The sequence below is a fragment of the Corythoichthys intestinalis genome, chromosome 14 (assembly GCF_030265065.1).
Source record: "Corythoichthys intestinalis isolate RoL2023-P3 chromosome 14, ASM3026506v1, whole genome shotgun sequence".
NCBI lineage: Eukaryota > Metazoa > Chordata > Actinopteri > Syngnathiformes > Syngnathidae > Corythoichthys > Corythoichthys intestinalis.
Genome location: NC_080408.1, coordinates 41,866,997 through 41,885,945, shown reverse-complemented (window position 1 = coordinate 41,885,945; position 18,949 = coordinate 41,866,997). Strand labels below are relative to the sequence as shown.

The following is an 18,949-nucleotide window of genomic DNA, read 5'->3' as shown; positions in this document are numbered from 1 at the left end:
TCATCGCAAATGTGCTGAATTGCCAATTTACCAGGCAAAAGTGCTGCTGTATGACAACATGTTGAGCCCTAGAGATTGACTTGAACTATTCTGTTCTATTATCATTCCTCAAACCATAGGCGGAGTTTGACTTTTGGGGCGGGGGGGCACAACATGTTGATGACCCGCAGTGATGAAACGCAGTGTCAGCAATAAAATTAACTTGCAAGAATATTTATATGTTGACAATGAGCGTTTTTTGTTTCCCATCATTCTTGAGGGGAATTCTAAATCAGGCTGCTTAGGCAATACTTTTCGCCAAGATCGTCATCCATTGAATATGGTACGCCCGCCGGTGTCGTGCCAATGGAGTTACCCCAGTCAAAAATTGTATCCCCTATATGGAGGTAGATTTGTGTCATTATTATTTAATCCCAAAAAAAGTCGCTTCAAAACAAAAAAAAACAAAGAAAGTTTTTGAAAGCAAAAATAAATTTGAAACTCAAAAAATGCATGTGAAAGCTATTTTTCTTTGATTGAATTTTTGATTGAAGTAATGTTGATTTATGTTTGGGCCACATTTTGGCTAGGACGTTTACGTCTTTATTATTCAATCAAAAAAGAAGTTGCTTCAAAAAAATATATTTTCAAAAAGAAAAATCACTTCAATCAAAAAAAAATTTATTCATAGTAAACATTTTTGAAAGCGAAAAAATATTTGAGATTGAAAAATTTGCATTTGAACACTTAATTTTTTCTTTTTTTCTTTCTTTTTCTTTTTTCTTTGATTGAAGCAATCTTTTTTGTGTTATATTATTGGACATTTGTGTCTAAATCATTCAATCCCCCCCAAAAAGTTGCTTCAATCAAAAAAAAAAAAAAAAAATTCAATCAAAGAAAAAAAATATTTGAAAAAAAAATTGCCCTCCCCTAATTTTTTTATTTTTTTGAAAATTAGATGCACAGCAAATGACCGTCGAAGGTGGTAGTCACATGATCTGTTCGAAAAATCATTTTGACCCATTATAAAGACTTTTTTCTTAATTTCATTCATTTTTGTAGCAGTTTTATTGCTTTACAAAGTTTATATATGTAGGAAAGTCAATTGCATGCAATGACACTTTTCGGCCACCGTGGGGGGGGCCTGGCCCCCCTGGCCCCCCTTAAAATCCACTTATGCCTCAAACATAAAATCAAAACAGTATCTTGTTTTACCAGTGTTGCCACTTGCAAGGTTTTCTTGCATATTTTGAGAGAGGTTTACAGTAGTTCACTGTAAGACTTGGACTTGCTTGACTAAAACCCTTGAAAGCCTTGACTTTGAATTGGTAGTCATGAGGCTCAACTTAAAATCATGCATATAATGCCAATCAAGACCAAATTGTTTGGCTCTGCAAAAGTCTTAAGATTATCCTGACTGATGATTTATCATGTGGGCTGTGTTTAGATCCATTGTTCTATCTAAATCTAGTTCTACTCTTGGAAAAACAGTTCTGGATTAATGTTGGTTATCACAGTCTCTAGTTGTAATATCATTTGCTCCCATGGCGTCAAAAGTTCCCACACAGAATTTTGTGCAAATACCACGTCGTGGGTTTCCGACCTCCCAAAAAAAAATAGATGACATAATTTGTGACAGTGCCTCAAAAAATAGATGACATACAGTGGGGCAAATAAGTATTTAGTCAACCACCAATTGTGCAAGTTCTCCTACTTGAAAAGATTAGAGAGGCCTGTACTTGTCAACATGGGTAAACCTCAACCATGAGAGTCAGAATGTGGGGAAAAAAACAGAAAATCACATTATTTGATTTTTACAGAATTTATTTCCAAATTAGAGTGGAAAATAAGTATTTGGTCACCTACAAACAAGCAAGATTTCTGGCTGTCAAAGAGGTCTAACGTCTTCTAACGAGGTCGAACGAGGCTCCACTCGTTATCTGTATTAATGGCACCTGTTTTAACTTATTATCGATATAAAAGACACCTGTCCACAACACAGTCAGTCACGCTCCAAACTCCACTATGACCAAGACCAAAGAGCTGTCGAAGGACACCAGAGACAAAATTGTAGACCTGCACCAGGCTGGGAAGACTGAATCTGCAATAAGTAATATGCTTGGTGTAAAGAAGCACAATTAGTGGTTGGCTAAATACTTATTTGCCCCAATGTAATTTGTGACAATGCTGCTAAAATGCCTTCCATTCATGTTTAGCCAGAAAAAAATATGAGGACTATCCTCCTGATGAGTCTGAGGCATGATCTTGCTGGTAAGATAAGGAGAAGCAAAAACAAATTAGACTTCAGTGCTTTGCACATCCTCTTCGAATTAGCTTTAGGGTTGGTCTAGTGCTGACAAGTTCTTGACAAATTATATGCAGCATTTACAGTGGGGCAAATAAGTATTTAGTTAACCACTAATTATGCAAGTTCTCCCACTTGAAAATATTACAGAGGCCTGTAATTGTCAACATGGGTAAACCTCAACTATGAGAGACAGAATGTGGAAGAAAAAAGGAAAAAAAAAAACAGAAAATCACATTGTTTGATTTTTAAAGAATTTATTTGCAAATCATGGTATTTATTTGCAAATCATAAGTATTTGGTCATATCATAAGTGTTTGGTCAATAACAAAAGTTCATCTCAATACTTTGTTATGTATCCTTTGTTGGCAATAACGGAGGCCAAACGTTTTCTGTAACTCTTCACATGCTTTTCACACACTGTTGCTGGTATTTTGGCCCATTCCTCCATGCAGATCTCTTCTAGAGCAGTGATGTTTTGGGGCTGTCGTTGGGCAACACAGACTTTCAACTCCCTCCACATATTTTCTTTGGGGTTGAAATCTGGAGAATGGCTAGGCCACTCCAGGACCTTGAAATGCTTCTTACGAAGCCACTCCTTTGTTGCCTTGGCTGTGTGTTTGGGATCACTGTCATGCTGAAAGACCCAGCCACGTCTCATCTTCAATGTCCTTGCTGATCGAAGGAGATTTTCACTCGAAATCTCTCGATACATGGCCCCATTCATTCTTTCCTTTACACAGATCAGTCGTCCTGGTCCCTTTGCAGAAAAACAGCCCCAAAGCATAATTTTTCCACCCCCATGCTTCACAGTGGGCATGGTGTTTTTCGGATGCAATTCAGGATTCTTTCTCCTCCAAACACAAAACCTGTTTTTCTACCAAAAAGTTCTATTTTGGTTTCATCTGACCATAACACATTCTCCCAGTCCTCTTCTAGATAATCCAAATGCTCTCTAGCGAACCGCAGACTGGCCTGGACGTGTACTTTCTTCAGCAGGTTGACACGTCTGGCAGTGCAGGATTTGAGTCTCTGGCGGTGCATTGTGTTACTGATAGTAGCCTTTGTTACTGTGGTCCCAGCTCTCTGTAGGTCATTCACTAGGTCCCCCCGTGTGGTTCTGGAATTTTTGCTCACAGTTCTTGTTATCATTTTGACGCCATGGGGTGAGATCTTGCATGGAGCCCCAGATCGAGGGAGTTTATCGGTGGTCTTGTATGTCTTCCATTTTCTAATAATTGCTCCCACAATTGATTTCTTTACACCAAGCGTTTTACCTATTGCAGATACAGTTTTCCCAGCCTGGTGCAGGTCTACAATTTTGTCTCTGATGTCCTTCCACAGCTCTTTGGTCTTGGCCATAGTGGAGTTTGGAGTGTTACTGACTGAGTTGTAGACAGGTGTCTTTTATACCGATAATGAGTTAAAACAGGTGCCATTAATACAGGTAACAAGTGGAGCCTCGTTAGACCTCGTTAGAAGAAGTTAGACCTCTTTGACAGCCAGAAAGCTTGCTTGTTTGTAGGTGACCAAATACTTATTTTCCACTCTAATTTGGAAATAAATTCTTTAAAAATCAAACAATGTGATTTTCTGACAATTACAGGCCTCTCTAATCTTTTCAAGTAGGAGAACTTGCACAATTGGTGGTTGACTAAATACTTATTTGCCCAGCTGTATGTAGGAAAACATGAACTCATCGACTGATGAACGAACGTTCATTCGCTGCCACCCTCCCACTTCAAATTAATTGGAAGTCTTCTAGTTGTAAATTCGCAGCAGAAGGATGAAAAGAGCCACATGATTGGACGTTTCTCATCGTCAGTGGTAGTGAAAGAGTTAAGAACGAGTGCCACAGAAGCATTCCTCTTCAAACCAAACAGAATCTAATGTTTTTTGGGGGGGTTTACCACTAACTGAGTGCTTTTCTATCATATCATATTCTCAGAGAGAAATGCAAATACCTCAAATGGAAAAAAAGTTGCAAAGCCAGAATTTCAGTGCGTACTGTTTTCAGTTTTTCAAAATAAATAAATAAACAGCCCCAAGATTCTGTTGAGTCATTATTTAGACATGTGTGATGAATATTTCAGCCTTCCGTTTTACGCCATAAACAGACACCTCCTCCCTTCATTGTTCAAGGTAGCTGTAGGCCTTCTGGCAACCCCACCCCTCAAATTTTGGATAACAACACACCCTGTGGATCATAAAAGGGTGACTAAGCTCTGTTATATTTTCTGCAAATACAGCATGCAAACAAAACATCTCAAGCCACATTTGTCTTTTTTTAATTTAGGCAATGTTGTGCTGCTTTTGCCTAGCCATTTAGAGGGCACTCAACTTGAGAATGTAATTGGAGCCATAACCAGAGTGTGTGTGTGTGTGTGTGTGTGTGTGTGTGTGTGTGTGTGCGTGCGTGCGTGCGTGCGTGCGTGCGTGCGCGCGCGCGCGTGCGTGCGTGCGTGCGTGCGTATGTGTGTGTGTGTATGTATGTTTTTTTTTTTTTTTTTTTTTTTTTTAGTAATTTAGAAATGAAATTTTTGTTGACGCTTATCAATTCACAAAAAAACATATTGGAACACTTAAATTATTTATTAAAGTACAAATAAACACGTAAATAACAATAATAAATCACAAATAAACAATGAGTTCAAACGCTGATAGAATTAACTAGTGTAGCATCCCAATTGGAAAGATGGTCTCTTAAACTGATGGTTTACAACTTTTATTCCATCCTTGATGTAAACACACTGTAAGAGCTACGGTGCACACAAATAAAACAACAAAATTAGAAATTAACAAAAACTTTTCACCTTTTTCCTTTTAAACCTTATTTATATATCAATGAATTGCCTATATGAATAGCCTTTACCTTAAATTATTACCTTATATTGACAATCTCTCCCTTGAGTGCAATCACTGTATATACTGTATATATTTATGACCTTTTAACCTTATGTAATTTTTTATACCATAAAATAAACCATAACATAAAATAAACCTTTTAATTAGCATTAAGAACAATACTAATAGCACTTACAGGCCCATTGTCAATGAAACATCATTATTTAGTAAGGCGACAGCACCCTCTGGTGTACAAAAAATGAAAAAACAAAAAAAAAATTACAAACTGGGTGAAGGCACTTGAGGTGTTTATTCACGGCCGACGTGCAGCCAAGCTTGGACACAGGACAGAAGTGTGTACCCTCCTTTGTTTCTTTGAAATAGGTCAATGTTTTGGACAATCTGGTGCGCTTTTTCTGGCTTTGTGCCGCTTTCCCCGCTTGCATACAGAGCATCCGACATTCTGAACTTTCCACGCATATATTTTTTTAACCCTTCATTAACCGTCGACGGGATGTTGTGCTCGTCGGCGGATTTACGTCATCGATGACGTCGACTATGTCGACTAGTCGGGACAGCTCAAATATATACATATATATATATATATATATATATATATATATATATATATATATCAGAGGTTGTTGTCTGTCATTTTGACTGACAGGGTCATAAAAATCCGGTCATAATCTATTTTTACCCGTCACTTAAATTTTTAAAATGAAGATAATGACATTGTGGTGACCCTTTGTTTGGCATAATTCACCTTCCGTACTTGTGTGTCCATTTGGCCGAGCGCGTTACCGGTGTAGGTTCAAGCGCCTACACCGGCTACGACAATCACGTGACAGAGACACTTAAGAGCCGCGCGCGGTCCCCTCACTATCCACTCGCTCTCACTATATGATTGGCCGAAGAGTCGAAATGCTCTCCCGTGAAATGCCTGTTTAAAAATGTTCCCGTTGTTACTTCTTGCGTTCGCTTATAAGTGCCCATTTAAAAAGGAAAAGCGATGGATGATACTACACACAGAGCGTATTATTAACAAATGTTAAAGTTGTATAATCATATAGCGAGAATAAGAAACGTCACTGAGGCCCCAGTAGGTAGGTAGCCTACCATATGTAGCATATGGAACAATGAAATTAACAGTTCACCTGCTGTGGCCTGAACGTAGTCTCACACTTTCCTCCTGGTGCGCATGGACTTGAATTGCGTGCCCGCTTGTGCAGTCCCTGTTTTTTTACCTCTTTTATCAACACCATCGTCGTTTTGGGGCTTTTTGAAGAAACTTCGGACATTCAGTTGCCTTGACATGTTTTTCAGAGTAAGGCCAACGACTTCATGCATCAAGAGAGACAATAGCTAATTAATATGCTCACTCGCCACCCTGTGGTCTGGGGTGTGAATTGCAACCTGTCAAAATGACGGATGGACTTCAGTTTTTTCCGTCACCGTTTTAAAAAATCGGTCAACGACGGAAAATATTCGGTTAACGCGACCCCTGATATATATATATATATATATACACATATATACATACTGGACTGTCTCAGGAAATTAGAATACACAATATTCTAATTTTTTGAGACAGTCCTGTATATACGTATATACTGGACTGTCTCAGGAAATTAGAATACACAATATTCTAATTTTTTGAGATTTTTTGAGAAGATTCTAATTTCCTGACTGTCTCAGGAAATTAGAATATTGTGTATTCTAATTTCCTGAGACAGTCCTGTATATATACACAGGACTGTCTCAAAAAATTAGAATATTGTGTATTCTAATTTCCTGAGACAGTCCAGTATATATATATATATATATATATATATATATATATATATATATATATATATATATATATATATATATATATATATATTAGGGCTGTCAAAATTATCACGTTAACGCGCGGTAATCAATTTTTTTAATTAATCACGTTAAAATATTTGACGCAATTAACGCACATGTCCCGCTTAGAAAGTATTCTGCCTTTTGGTAAGTTTTACAGCAAGGCTTTTTGTGCTGTCCAACAGCGAACTCTTGTGGTCGCTTTGCGACATGGTTTATTGCTTTCTTGCCGGTTCATTATGGCTGCACGACGTCTCGGGCTGATAATGTTGTGCTTATATGATCCTTGGACAAGATTTGTCTGTAAGTATGGTTGTTGTAAAGAATGTACATATTATGTTAGTAAGCGAAATGTTATATTTTTTGTATGAGACGCTTTTTGTTTGTTTAGTGAACCTGTATAGCGTGCTCAGCTAACGTTGTTGCTAATGCAATGCTTGTGTACTTTTATTTTGTAGTTTTATGACGGTCTAAAGAGGACAATGGTTTGAGGCCATTTTATTAATAAATCAGATGAAAAAGGAAGAAGTCTAATTATTAAGGCGTCGTTCACTAGCTGTCTAGCTTTGGAAAAAGTAGACGCTTCGGAGTGAGGACAGCATAGACAGATTTAAATGACAGTAGAGTGAAATGCCCACTACAGTCCTTATGTACCGTATGTTGAATGTATATATCCATCTTGTGTCTTATCTTTCCATTCCAACAATTTATTTTACAGAATATATACATATAATTTACAGAAAAATATGGCATATTTTATAGATGGTTTGAATTGCGATTAATTGCGATTAATTACGATTAATTTTTAAGCTGTAATTAACTCGATTAAAAATTTTAATCGTTTGACAGCCGTAATATATATATACATATATATACATATATATACAGTGGGGAGAACAAGTATTTGATACACTGCCAATGGGTTTTCCCAAATACTTGTTCTCCCCACTGTATATATATATATATATATATGTATACAGTACTGTGCAAAAGTTTTAGGCAGGACACCTGCCTAAAACTTTTGCACAGTACTGTATCTATATTTTTTTAATTATTAAATTTATTAGGATCATGGAAGCTTCCACTTGAGGAAAATATATACATACAGTATATCCTGTATATACATAATATAATAAAAATATACAGTACTGTGCAAAAGTTTTAGGCAGGTGTCCTGCCTAAAACTTTTATATAATAATATATAATTATATATATATATATATATATATATATATATATATATATATATATATATATGTATATAATTATTTTTTTGTGTACCGTATGTTGAATGTATATATCCATCTTGTGTTTTATCTTTCCATTCCAACAATTTATTTTACAGAATATATACATATAATTTACAGAAAAATATGGCATATTTTATAGATGGTTGAATTGCGATTAATTGCGATTAATTATGATTAATTAATTTTTAAGCTGTAATTAACTCGATTAAACATTGTAATCGTTTGACAGCCCTAATATATATATATCTATATATATATATATACAATATATTTTAAATTCTATTAATTTTGTATATATTCATATTTTATTAATTCATGAATGTATTTAGGAGAATTTTATATATTACAAATACAATCATAAACAATAATTCAAAAATAAAACTCGAAAAAAATCTATAAAGTTTTTATAAATCTATATATATATATACAGCACTAATACATATACTGTATATATATTAGTGCTGTCAAATTTATCGCGTTAACAGGCGGTAATTAATTTTTTAGATTAATCACGTTAAAATATTTGATGCAATTAACGCATGTCCCACTCAACATACGAACATTTTGACTTACAAACCAAGTCCTGCAACAAATTAAGTTTGTATGTAGGGTATTGTTGCATCGATACCATTTTTTGGCCCCGATACCGATACCTGGCTGTGCAGTATCAGCCGATACCACTCCGTTTATTTTATTTTTTTCAAAGAGCTACATACTTGGATGTGAAATCATTGCTCTCATGGCTTTGTCAGGCTGCTGCTTACCTTTACGAACCAGGAGAAAGACTAATACAAAGTGAATCTATTAGAACTTTTTATCGCATACCTGGTATTGGTGACAATAGTTTAATAAACCTTTGATTCTCAAAGGCCAAAATAGTGCTAAATTTGTGAAATTAAAACATGTACTAGTACTGTATAATACTAGCCCAACAGTAAGAAAGTAAAAATACTTTCATCATACTAAATTCTGAATGAACTGCATAAACTTTTTTAAACCTCTCAAAGTCCAAACAGTGCAACTTTCATGAAATTATAAGTAATAATAATTGACCACAGCATCCTGTCTCTCTATTGGCTTCCCTCTTTGTGCACCAGCAGCATAGGCGGAGTTTGACTTTTGGGGCAGGAGGGGGCACAACATGTTGATGACCCCGAAACGCAGTTTCAGCAATAAAATTAATTTACAAGAATATTTATAGTAATAAGTTGGTAATGGGCATTTTTTGTTTCCCATCATTCTTGAAGGGAATTCTAAATCAGGCTGCTTAGGCATACTTTTCGCCAAGATTGTCATCCATTGAATATGGTACGCCCACCGGTGCCGTGCCAATGTAGTTACCCCAGTCAAAAATTGTATCCCCTGGGCAGAGCCATATGGAGGTAGATTTGTGTCTTTATCATTCAATCAAAATGAAGTTGCTGCAATCCAAAAAAAAGTCGCTTCAATCAAAATATACATTTTCAATCCCAAAAAAAAAAATGTGTGAATACAAAAATAAATTTGAAATTTAAAAAAATGCATTTGAAAACTTTCTCTTTGAATTTTTTGTTGTTGTTGTTGTTTTGATCGAAGTAATGTTGATTTGTGTTTGGGCCACATTTTGGCTCAGATATTTTTGTCTTTATTATTCAGTCAAAAAATAAGTTAGTAAGTATATATTTTCAAAAAGAAAAATCACATCAATTAAAAAAAAAAGTTTCAATCATGGGAAAAGTTTTTAAATGCGAAAAAATATTTGAGATTGAAAATTATGCATTTGAACACTAAATTTTTCATTTCAAAAGTTTTCTTTGATTGAAGCAATCCTTTCTGTGATTGGGCCATATTACGGGTAGGACATTTGTGTCTAAATCATTCAATCCCTCAAAAAGTTGCTTCAATCCAAAAAATATATACATTTTCAATCAAAGAAATAAATCATTTGAAAAATAAGATTGCCCTCCCCTATTTTTCGGGGGGGGATTATATGCAAAGCAATTGACCGTCTAAGTTGCTAGTTACATGATCTGTTCGAAAAATAATTCTGACCCTGTTATGGAACAATATGAATCCAAACACAGACTTTGAAATTAGAAGTATTTATTAACAAAAACGAGAACAAAGGGAGCATGCCAAAACACACGAGAGAAAAATGCAACGCAAAAAGGGCACGAACCTAGTCGGCAAGAGAACTAAGGGGAAGGCAACAATGGCCAGAAAAAGCTGATTCAAATAACAGCAAAGTCCAACAAAAAATATACTAACAGCAATGATAACAAAAAGATACAACCGTAACAGGCAAGAGATCTTCAGAAGACGCACACAGCGGTAAGCAAGCAAGTAGAATGTAATAGTCCGACACTCGTACACTGTGACAGCTGTCTTTAAATAACGAGTGCTCCAAATGCGCCACAGGTGTGTGGCACAGCCCAGCCCATCCAGCTGAATCATGTGCTGGAAAGGAAGGAAAAGAACTGAGAAGGCACATAAACATGACAGACCCATTATAAAAATGTATTTTTCTGTTCATTTCATTCATTTTTGTTGCAGTTTTATTGCTTTACAAGTTTTATATATATATATATATATGTATATATGTATATATATGTATATATATGTATATATATATATATATATATATATATATATATATATATATATATATATATATATATATATATATATATATATATATATATAGGAAAGTCAATTACATGCAATGACACTTTTCGGCCACCAGGGGGGCCTGGCCCCCTGCCCCCCTTAAAATCCGCTTATGACAAGCAGCAACATAACTCAATCTATAGCAACGCACAAATGCAAACAGGGCACGACACGCACACACAGCTTAGCCACTTAGCTTAGCTTACTTTGCTTACTTCTACAGCGCTTTTGAAACAGGTCTCAAACTACTGTAGCATTTCTTTCAGTAAAAGACAACAAAAGTAAAGTACCTTTGACTTCGGGATGCTCCAGTTGAGCGGCAATAGCTTGGCCGATTTGTGTGATCCCTTGAATTCATTCGCATGAAGTACTACGCTTTCCAGTCGGCTGTCAATCTAAGCAGGGAAAGTTGGGAGGCTTGGCTGCTGCAGACACCGGGTGAAAAGCTTATGGCCCTCCAACTTTTCTAAAATATGTTTCGTTACTTTATTTTTTTAGTGCAGGATTGTCATCTCCTTATTGTATTCGCGACTTGGAGCCTTATACATAGGTACTGCGTGAGATATAAAAAGCAGGATTCCCACGCTTTCAACGAAGGCAAGGGGCAGGATACAGACAACAGTCATTTCGGTGATTTTTTTCAGACATTTGTCTTGCTGCTTCACTCTTCTCGTCCCACTGCCCAGGGTTTGTTGCTGCGGTCCATCCCCAGCCATTTTACCCTACACTGAAATATTCCAAAACCGCTGACGTTTTCTTCTCCTACCCCTAGTTTGTTTTTCCTCCATATGAAAAAACTGCCCGGGCATTGGTTAAGAGCAACTATTGGCCTGCTCTCATTGGTCTGGAGCAGGTCAATAGCGATAGCTGCTTATCATGCAAAGTAATCACGTGTGATCACACAACACAGAGTGTAGTGACTGTCAGGAGAAAAAAGGCGGCGTTCAGTGTTTCCGGACCGGTAGATAGTATCGACGCCCTGTTTGTTGGTACTCGCCGATACCAATACCACCATTTCGGGCCGGATCGGCCCTCCCTGCCGATACTGGTATCTGTATTGGTGCATCAGTAATAGGAGAGGGAACCTCTTGTTACCTCACGATACGATACGATTTGCGATACAAAGCTCACGATAACGATGATCTGATGATATGGCGATACTACAATTATCGATACATTGGTCAGGAAATCATTCTATGATATTCTAAAACGACTAAAAAACAGAAAAACAAGCTTCTGCTGTGAATTGGAATGAGTTTATCACTAGTAGACGTCCAATCCATTTGAACTGGGAGGGTGGCAGCAAATGAACATTCGTTCATTCGCTGCCATCCCTCCCAGTTCAAACGGATTGAACGTCTATGGCCGTTAGTGACAGCCAATGTCAGGCAATGAGGTAATTTTGGGCCTTTTAAGGTCATTTACCTGTTGATTTTCAGTTACTTCCTGTTGATTTGGGAGTATTTTAGGGGTCTCTTCCTGTTTATTTTGAGTTACAGAACAGGAAATGACCTGGGAATCACCCAAATGAATAGGCAGTGACTTAAACTCAACAGGAAATGACCTGTAAATGCCCTAAAATGAACAGCAAGGACCTGTAAATGCCCTGAAAATCAGACAGAATGACTGTGAATGCTCTGGTTTCGAATGAAGGAACGTTCCCAGTCTAAATGGATTGGGCGTCGAGCACCGTCAATGCAGCCTTAGAGTTAACTGAGACACTATTATGGTGGAAGATTTTGGTAGCAACTTGTTGGTTCCTTTTTTTATTTATATATTTTTTTAATTAAACATTGACACCTTTTTAAAGCGATATCTCGGTTCTTGGTAGGGGCATATCGATAACCTTTTGGGATACAAAGTATCACGAAATATCCCCATTTCGATATTTTGTCACAGCCTTAATCAGTAATGTAGGGGTACCACTGTATTTGTCTAATTACTCTAGGAAATGTAACTTTTAAATGATTGCAGAGTTTGTTACATGGACCAAATTTTTATTTCTGCGTTAACAGCTTTCAAATTCTGAAAAACTGTTGCTTGCAAATGACGACGCAGAACGATGTAAACAGCCACATCTGGCTCTGGACCCGCAGCTTGCTTTCTTCTGTCAGATGATAAATAATAAATTCCAACTGATTCACTTTTGTTAACCAGTTGGCAATGGTAGTTGGAAAATAAAATGAAAAATTGAAAATATGATTTTTGGGGGGAAGAGTTCTTTCAAACTGACATGCTGTGTTCCTGTTTGTTGACATTGTGTTCAGGTTTGGCAGAAAGCGTGTGCTTTTTGCCACCCTTACCTTTCAGTCTGTGACCACCTTGATCCAGGCCACCTCCGTCAACTGGGTCATGTTCTGCGCTGTCAACTGCCTGAGGGGAGTGGGCCACGTGTCCTGCTACGTCGCATCATTTGTACTGGGTATGCATATGTTGTGCCTGCGGCATTGTTAAATTTATGTCAGGAGTCACTATTTTCAGGAAGTGGCTGCCTGTCATGCAGGCAGACGTTTTATCAATGCACAGCAAAATCACGAGTGTTAATTTAACTCGGACAGAGTTAAAATCACCTCTTTTTCTGACTTAAGTACACTTTTGAAAGTGTTAATATTTTAACTCATTAATAGTGTTAAAATCTGACAGTTTGTTAACAGATTAAAGTAATACTTTTAAAACTTGTGATACTCCTTTTCTGTCATTTTTTTTAATTTTTTTTTTAACATTTCAACATTCGTGGTGTTGTTTTATGACACATGAAAGTGCATTTTTAACAGTGTTGTAAATGTTACTTTAAAGAAGTAATTAGTTACAGTTACAAATTACTTCTAAAAAGTGATTGAGTTAATAACTCAGTTACCTCAACGTAAGATTAATTAGTTACTCGGCAAAGCAACTGACGTTACTTTTCATCTTCTACATGTTATTACTAGGGCTGTCAAACGATTAAAATTTTTAATCGAGTTAATCACAGCTTAAAAATGAATTAATCGTGATTAATCGCAATTCAAACCATCTCTAAAATATGCCATATTTTTCGGTAAATTATTGTTGGAATGGAAAGATAAGACACAAGACAGACATAAACATTCAACATACTGTACATAAGTACTGTATTTGTTTATTATAACAATAAATCCACAAGGTGGCATTAACATTATTAACATTCTTCCTGTTAAAGGGATCCACGGATAGAAAGACATGTTGTTCTTAAAGATACATTTGAGTACAAGTTATAGTAATTTTATATTAAAACCCCTCTTAATGTTTTCGTTTTAATGAAATGTGTAAAATTTTCTATCAAAAAATAAACTAATCCATTGTTGCCATTGTTGACGTCGCCAAGCGGGACATCACATGGGTTCGCTGCCGTTCTTCCACAATGTCTTTAACTACGTAAGGTAGTGATTGAAATACACCACAAGGTGTCAATGGAGAGTTTTAAATTAATTAGAGATCTAGCCAAGGCAAAGTCTGAGTAAGTTTTATGTGTATTTTGCATCGCTATTTTGATTGGGAATGCCAGTTCTCTTTGCACTGAGTGCTTTTCTTTTTGTGAACATTATTTTTTTGAGAGATAGGAATATTATTTTTGTTGTGCTTTCACAAAATCATAATGTAGCGACTTAACTGTTCCGCCCAAATGCATGATGGGAAGTAGGGCAACCCTGACTGTCAGTGGTGGCTGCAAATGGTATACAGTATGTTCTGCGTTGTGATCAATTAAGCATGTTAAGAAAAAGATCGTCTACGGTGGCCGAGAGGTGTCAGGCGAAATTAATTTCGAGTGGGGACGTCACTCGCAGCTTTTTCTTAGCTTAGCTCCCGCAGCTAATGGAGCGTACCAACTCTCTCAATAACAGAGGGGTGTCCTAACAACTAGCACGAACAGAGCACAAAAAGATTTTGCGATAAATTGGGGTGCTTGAGATATTAATTTCGAGTGAAGACGTCCCTCTAAGCCCCTCATTTACTGCAAAATGGTTCCGAATTGGTGGCATTCGTTTGTGCTAGTTGTTAGGACACCCCTCTGTTATTGAGAGAGTTGGTAGGCTCCATTAACACAACATAACAGAGGGGTGTCCTAACAAGTAGCACAAATGAATGACACAGATTCGGAACAATTTTGCAGTAAATGAGGGGCTTAGAGGGACGTCATCACTCGAAATGAATATCTAAAGCCCCCCAATTTACCTCAAAATGGACTCGAATTTTTTTGTGCTCTGTTCGTGCTAGTTGTTAGGACACCCCTCTGTTATTGAGAGAGTTGGTACGCTAGCTGCGGGGAGCTAAGCTAAGAAAAGCTACGAGTGACGTCCCCACTCGAAATTAATATCTCAATAATAATAAGCATAATACTGTATCTTCAAAACCGTTGCAGCACAAACGATTAACATCATTTTTATATAAATTTGCGTCTGACGGGGGGGGGCAACTTTACGGAGGCCCGTAGAGATGGTCACAAAGCACATATAGCAATATACAAAGTGACGTCTTTTTTATTATTATTATAATTATTATTTTTAACTTCTGGGTCATCATCTTTGCAGTTGTCTTGCGAGCCTTTTGCGGTCGGGCTGCGAGCCATTTGCTGTCGTGTTGTGGCAATTCGCGTTCGTGCTTCTGCCAATTTGCATTCGCGCTTTAGGAATTGGGGATTGTGTTGTGGCAATTTGCATTCATGCTGCGAGCCATTTGCTGCCGTGTTGTGGCAATTGGGGTTCGTGCTTTTGCCAATTTGCGATCGCGCTTTAGGAATTGGGGATTGTGTTGTGGCAGTTTGCATTTGTGCTTTTTTTCTTTTGCAAAGCGTTTGCAATTGGGTTCGTGCTTTTTCTATTTGCAAAGTGTTTGGACTTTGCATTTCACCTGATACCTCTCGGCCACCGTAATCGTCTCCTGTGAGAGATAGGAATATTATTTTTGTTGTGCTTTCACTAAATGATACTGTAGCGACTTAACTGTTCCACCCAAATGCATGATGGGAAGTTGGGCAACCATGGCTGTCAGTGGTGGCTGCAAATGGTATACAGTATGTTCTGCGTTGTGTTCAATCAAGCGTGTTAGGAAAAAGATTGTCTTCTGTCATTCTTCCTCACGTCGTTTGCCACAATACATATATTGTTTGTGAAAGAGTTGCCAAAGCTTAAGCCTATAAAAGGCGCGGTCCAATGAACGCCTGTCTTCACTCGCATTTCTCTGCCTTTTTGCTCTCAATGTGCTAAAACGGCGTCATTGTAAACCGTTTGAGGCAACGCACTAACGGGTCATTCTGTGCATGCTTTAATTGCCGCAAATATTTTAACTTGATTAATGAAAAAAATTAATTACCACCCGTTAACAAGTTGAATTTGAAAGCACTAGTTCATGATCCATTGTACAATGTCTTTCACGTCAATTATGTAACATTAACTGATTGAATTGAACTGTCTTTTTTAAAGGGCAACTGAAGAGCTTTTCGGATTTCGCTCTGGAGTGTTTTACTCAGTTGAATTGTATTAAATGCATCATTCGCTGTCTCAATAAGTCACATTAAAAAAATAATAATAATAATAATTGACCGCATAGTTTTTGAGTTATGTCCATAGTAACACCATAGCAACGAGGGACGCACCGCCCTGCCGACCGCTACCTGATGACGTAACTTCCAGGGAGCCTCGCCACCACTCTGAACAGGGAAATATAGCACCACGCTATCCTTGCCATATATTGCAAACATTTTCTGGGTTTTACTAGCGAGATTCGTCATGCCATCTCGATGTGTAGCGATGAATTGCTCACAGGAAGACTCGAGACTCTATGAGTGGTCCAAAAAAACTTCTCCTGCAAAGATTTGGATCGTTTTTGTAAGCATGCATATAGGTCCCCAGTCGGGTCATTGTTTTCATCATTTCAGCGACGACAGCTTTGAAAACCTACAACAATGCAACCTTGGTTTTACAAAGACGTAAGTAGACCCTTACCTTTCTGATTCTAAAATTTGATGCACTTCTGTTGATAAACGAGGGGGACTCTACTACTGCCTGTTTGTTGAAGCGCGACATTTGTTGTTGTTGTTGTTGTTGTTGTTGCCCTGTCATAAGTAGATGGGTTTGCTGACAGGTCTACTCATGTGATTTTATTACTATATCAATAAGTATTATGTAGATTCAAATGTCCCCAGCACCAAATAGGTCCTTGGCTCGTTGTTTTTTGGCCTGTCACAGGGTAAATATAAAGCCTATATATAAAACAATCCACCTGCCAGGCCCTAATGTATCAAATATATCTCAATAAAACAATAACTATTGTACTACAGCATCAATATCAAGGTCTGCCTATTTGAAGAGGGAACAATAGCATTAAATAGATGCTGCTTTGACTGGGGCATTATTATTTGATCACCAAGAAATTATTATTAAACTAAAATTAGGATTCATCCAATGCTTTCATGCTGCTGTGATTTTTTTTTTCTCCAGGAAGCCAAACGTAAAAAATTAAGCGGCGAAAACCCTCAACACGATGAAAAAAGTGTTGCAAGTTAGTCACCACCCAGTTTCCCAAAATCAAAAGCGAGTGGGTCGAGTCATATGATGACCCAAGTGATGCGGTGTCCAGCGATGACGACTGAAGAGATCCTATAGGGCCTGCCAGATGCTGAATTTCTTCCATCTGCGACATCAGATGACGATGACTTAGGAAAAATAAATGTAGCAAATTTTGATGACATGAAATCATAAACTAGTCGTGTATACAGTACACATTTTTTAAAAGAAAAATCTAGTTACGTTCATGTTTTAATGATAATGATTTATCTTTGCATAGAGAACACTTAATGCTGCAGAAAAGAGTAAATACATATTTCTCACTGCCATTATCATTTTTCAATGTTGCGCTAGTCCGTTGCTATCCTAACTTTGTGTTGCTTACTAAATTTATGTTCTTTGATGTGTGCCATCGTGTGCTTGGTATAACTTAGCTTTCTATGTTGTCACAATCTGACAGCGAAAGCTGATGCCGATTCAACATAAATCTGGTATCATTCATCATTGTGGCCTATTTAATTTTTTTTCAGAATGTAATATAATTACAATATATTATATACCAATAGAATACATTAAACAGTCAACAAAATGTGTCAATGTTGTTTACAATTTAAGGTTTTATTTTTTTTAATGTAATTCATGTCCCTGTCAGTGCTTCAGCCTCCTCAAGTTTGGCTCTCTCGTCTGGGATCTCCTGACGACACAGGCATACTCTTGGAAGGGTAATTACTTAACGGTTTTCAGCAACACCTGGAAAATAAAATCGTTTTGTCATTTATTTTGAAAAATCAATAACATATCATTCATTTAGCCACATTTGGGCTAGCTTTACCATATTTAGATCAGTAGGAGCTGTCCCATTACCTAATATCCAGTTTTAGCTATGTGGAGAGCATGGAAAAATATACAACCATGTAATCGCATTCTCTCAAATAAAAAAAATCACGATGCTGGACTTATGCCTACCACTCACTCTCCCGTTCGTGAAGTGTCGAGCTGTCAATTGGCGTCATGATGACATCTGCTGTGTCAAGTAAATCGCCGTCATCTGACGCCTCAGGTTCAAACATGTAGGGATTAATTGTAGTTCATCTTTCCTGGGAGCCTTTGCCATCAGTAGTGTCACGAAAGAGCGATCCTGAATGGTTACCTTTGGTGGAAATGTCACTGACATCGTTGTTACTGCTCTGCTAGCTGTGGATAGTCTTCACTGTTGCGTCGGGGAATCTACGTCACACTTCCGGGTTTGACTCCCACTTGGTGATGATAATGCTTATTAAACAGGAAAACAGTCCATTGTTTTCACTTAACTGTACCCACCTGAATGCCACGAACTGTATGTAAAAAAAAAAAAAAAAAAGTTGCTCGAGAGTTTAAGATGGCGCTTGTTACGCTAAATGCTCATCCTAGCGAGAACGCGAATGCTATTCTAACACATCTCTTGTCATTCAACCTAATTATAATCACGCACGCCTTCACATCGTCAGTAATGGCGTTGCAAAGATGAGAAATGTAACTACATGGATTACCCTGGATCCATTGATCATGAA

General features: G+C 37.3%; 1 protein-coding gene across 1 annotated transcript in view; it reads left to right on the top strand.

Annotated features, from left to right (window-relative positions):
* The window catches only part of LOC130929395 (organic cation/carnitine transporter 2-like), a 59,952-nt gene that overhangs the window by 23,202 nt on the left and 17,801 nt on the right, over positions 1-18,949 (top strand). Inside the window, exon 3 of the mRNA XM_057856498.1 lies at positions 13,146-13,300. Within this exon, the coding sequence (XP_057712481.1) occupies positions 13,146-13,300 (155 nt within the window). The remainder of the gene's footprint in view (positions 1-13,145; positions 13,301-18,949) is intronic.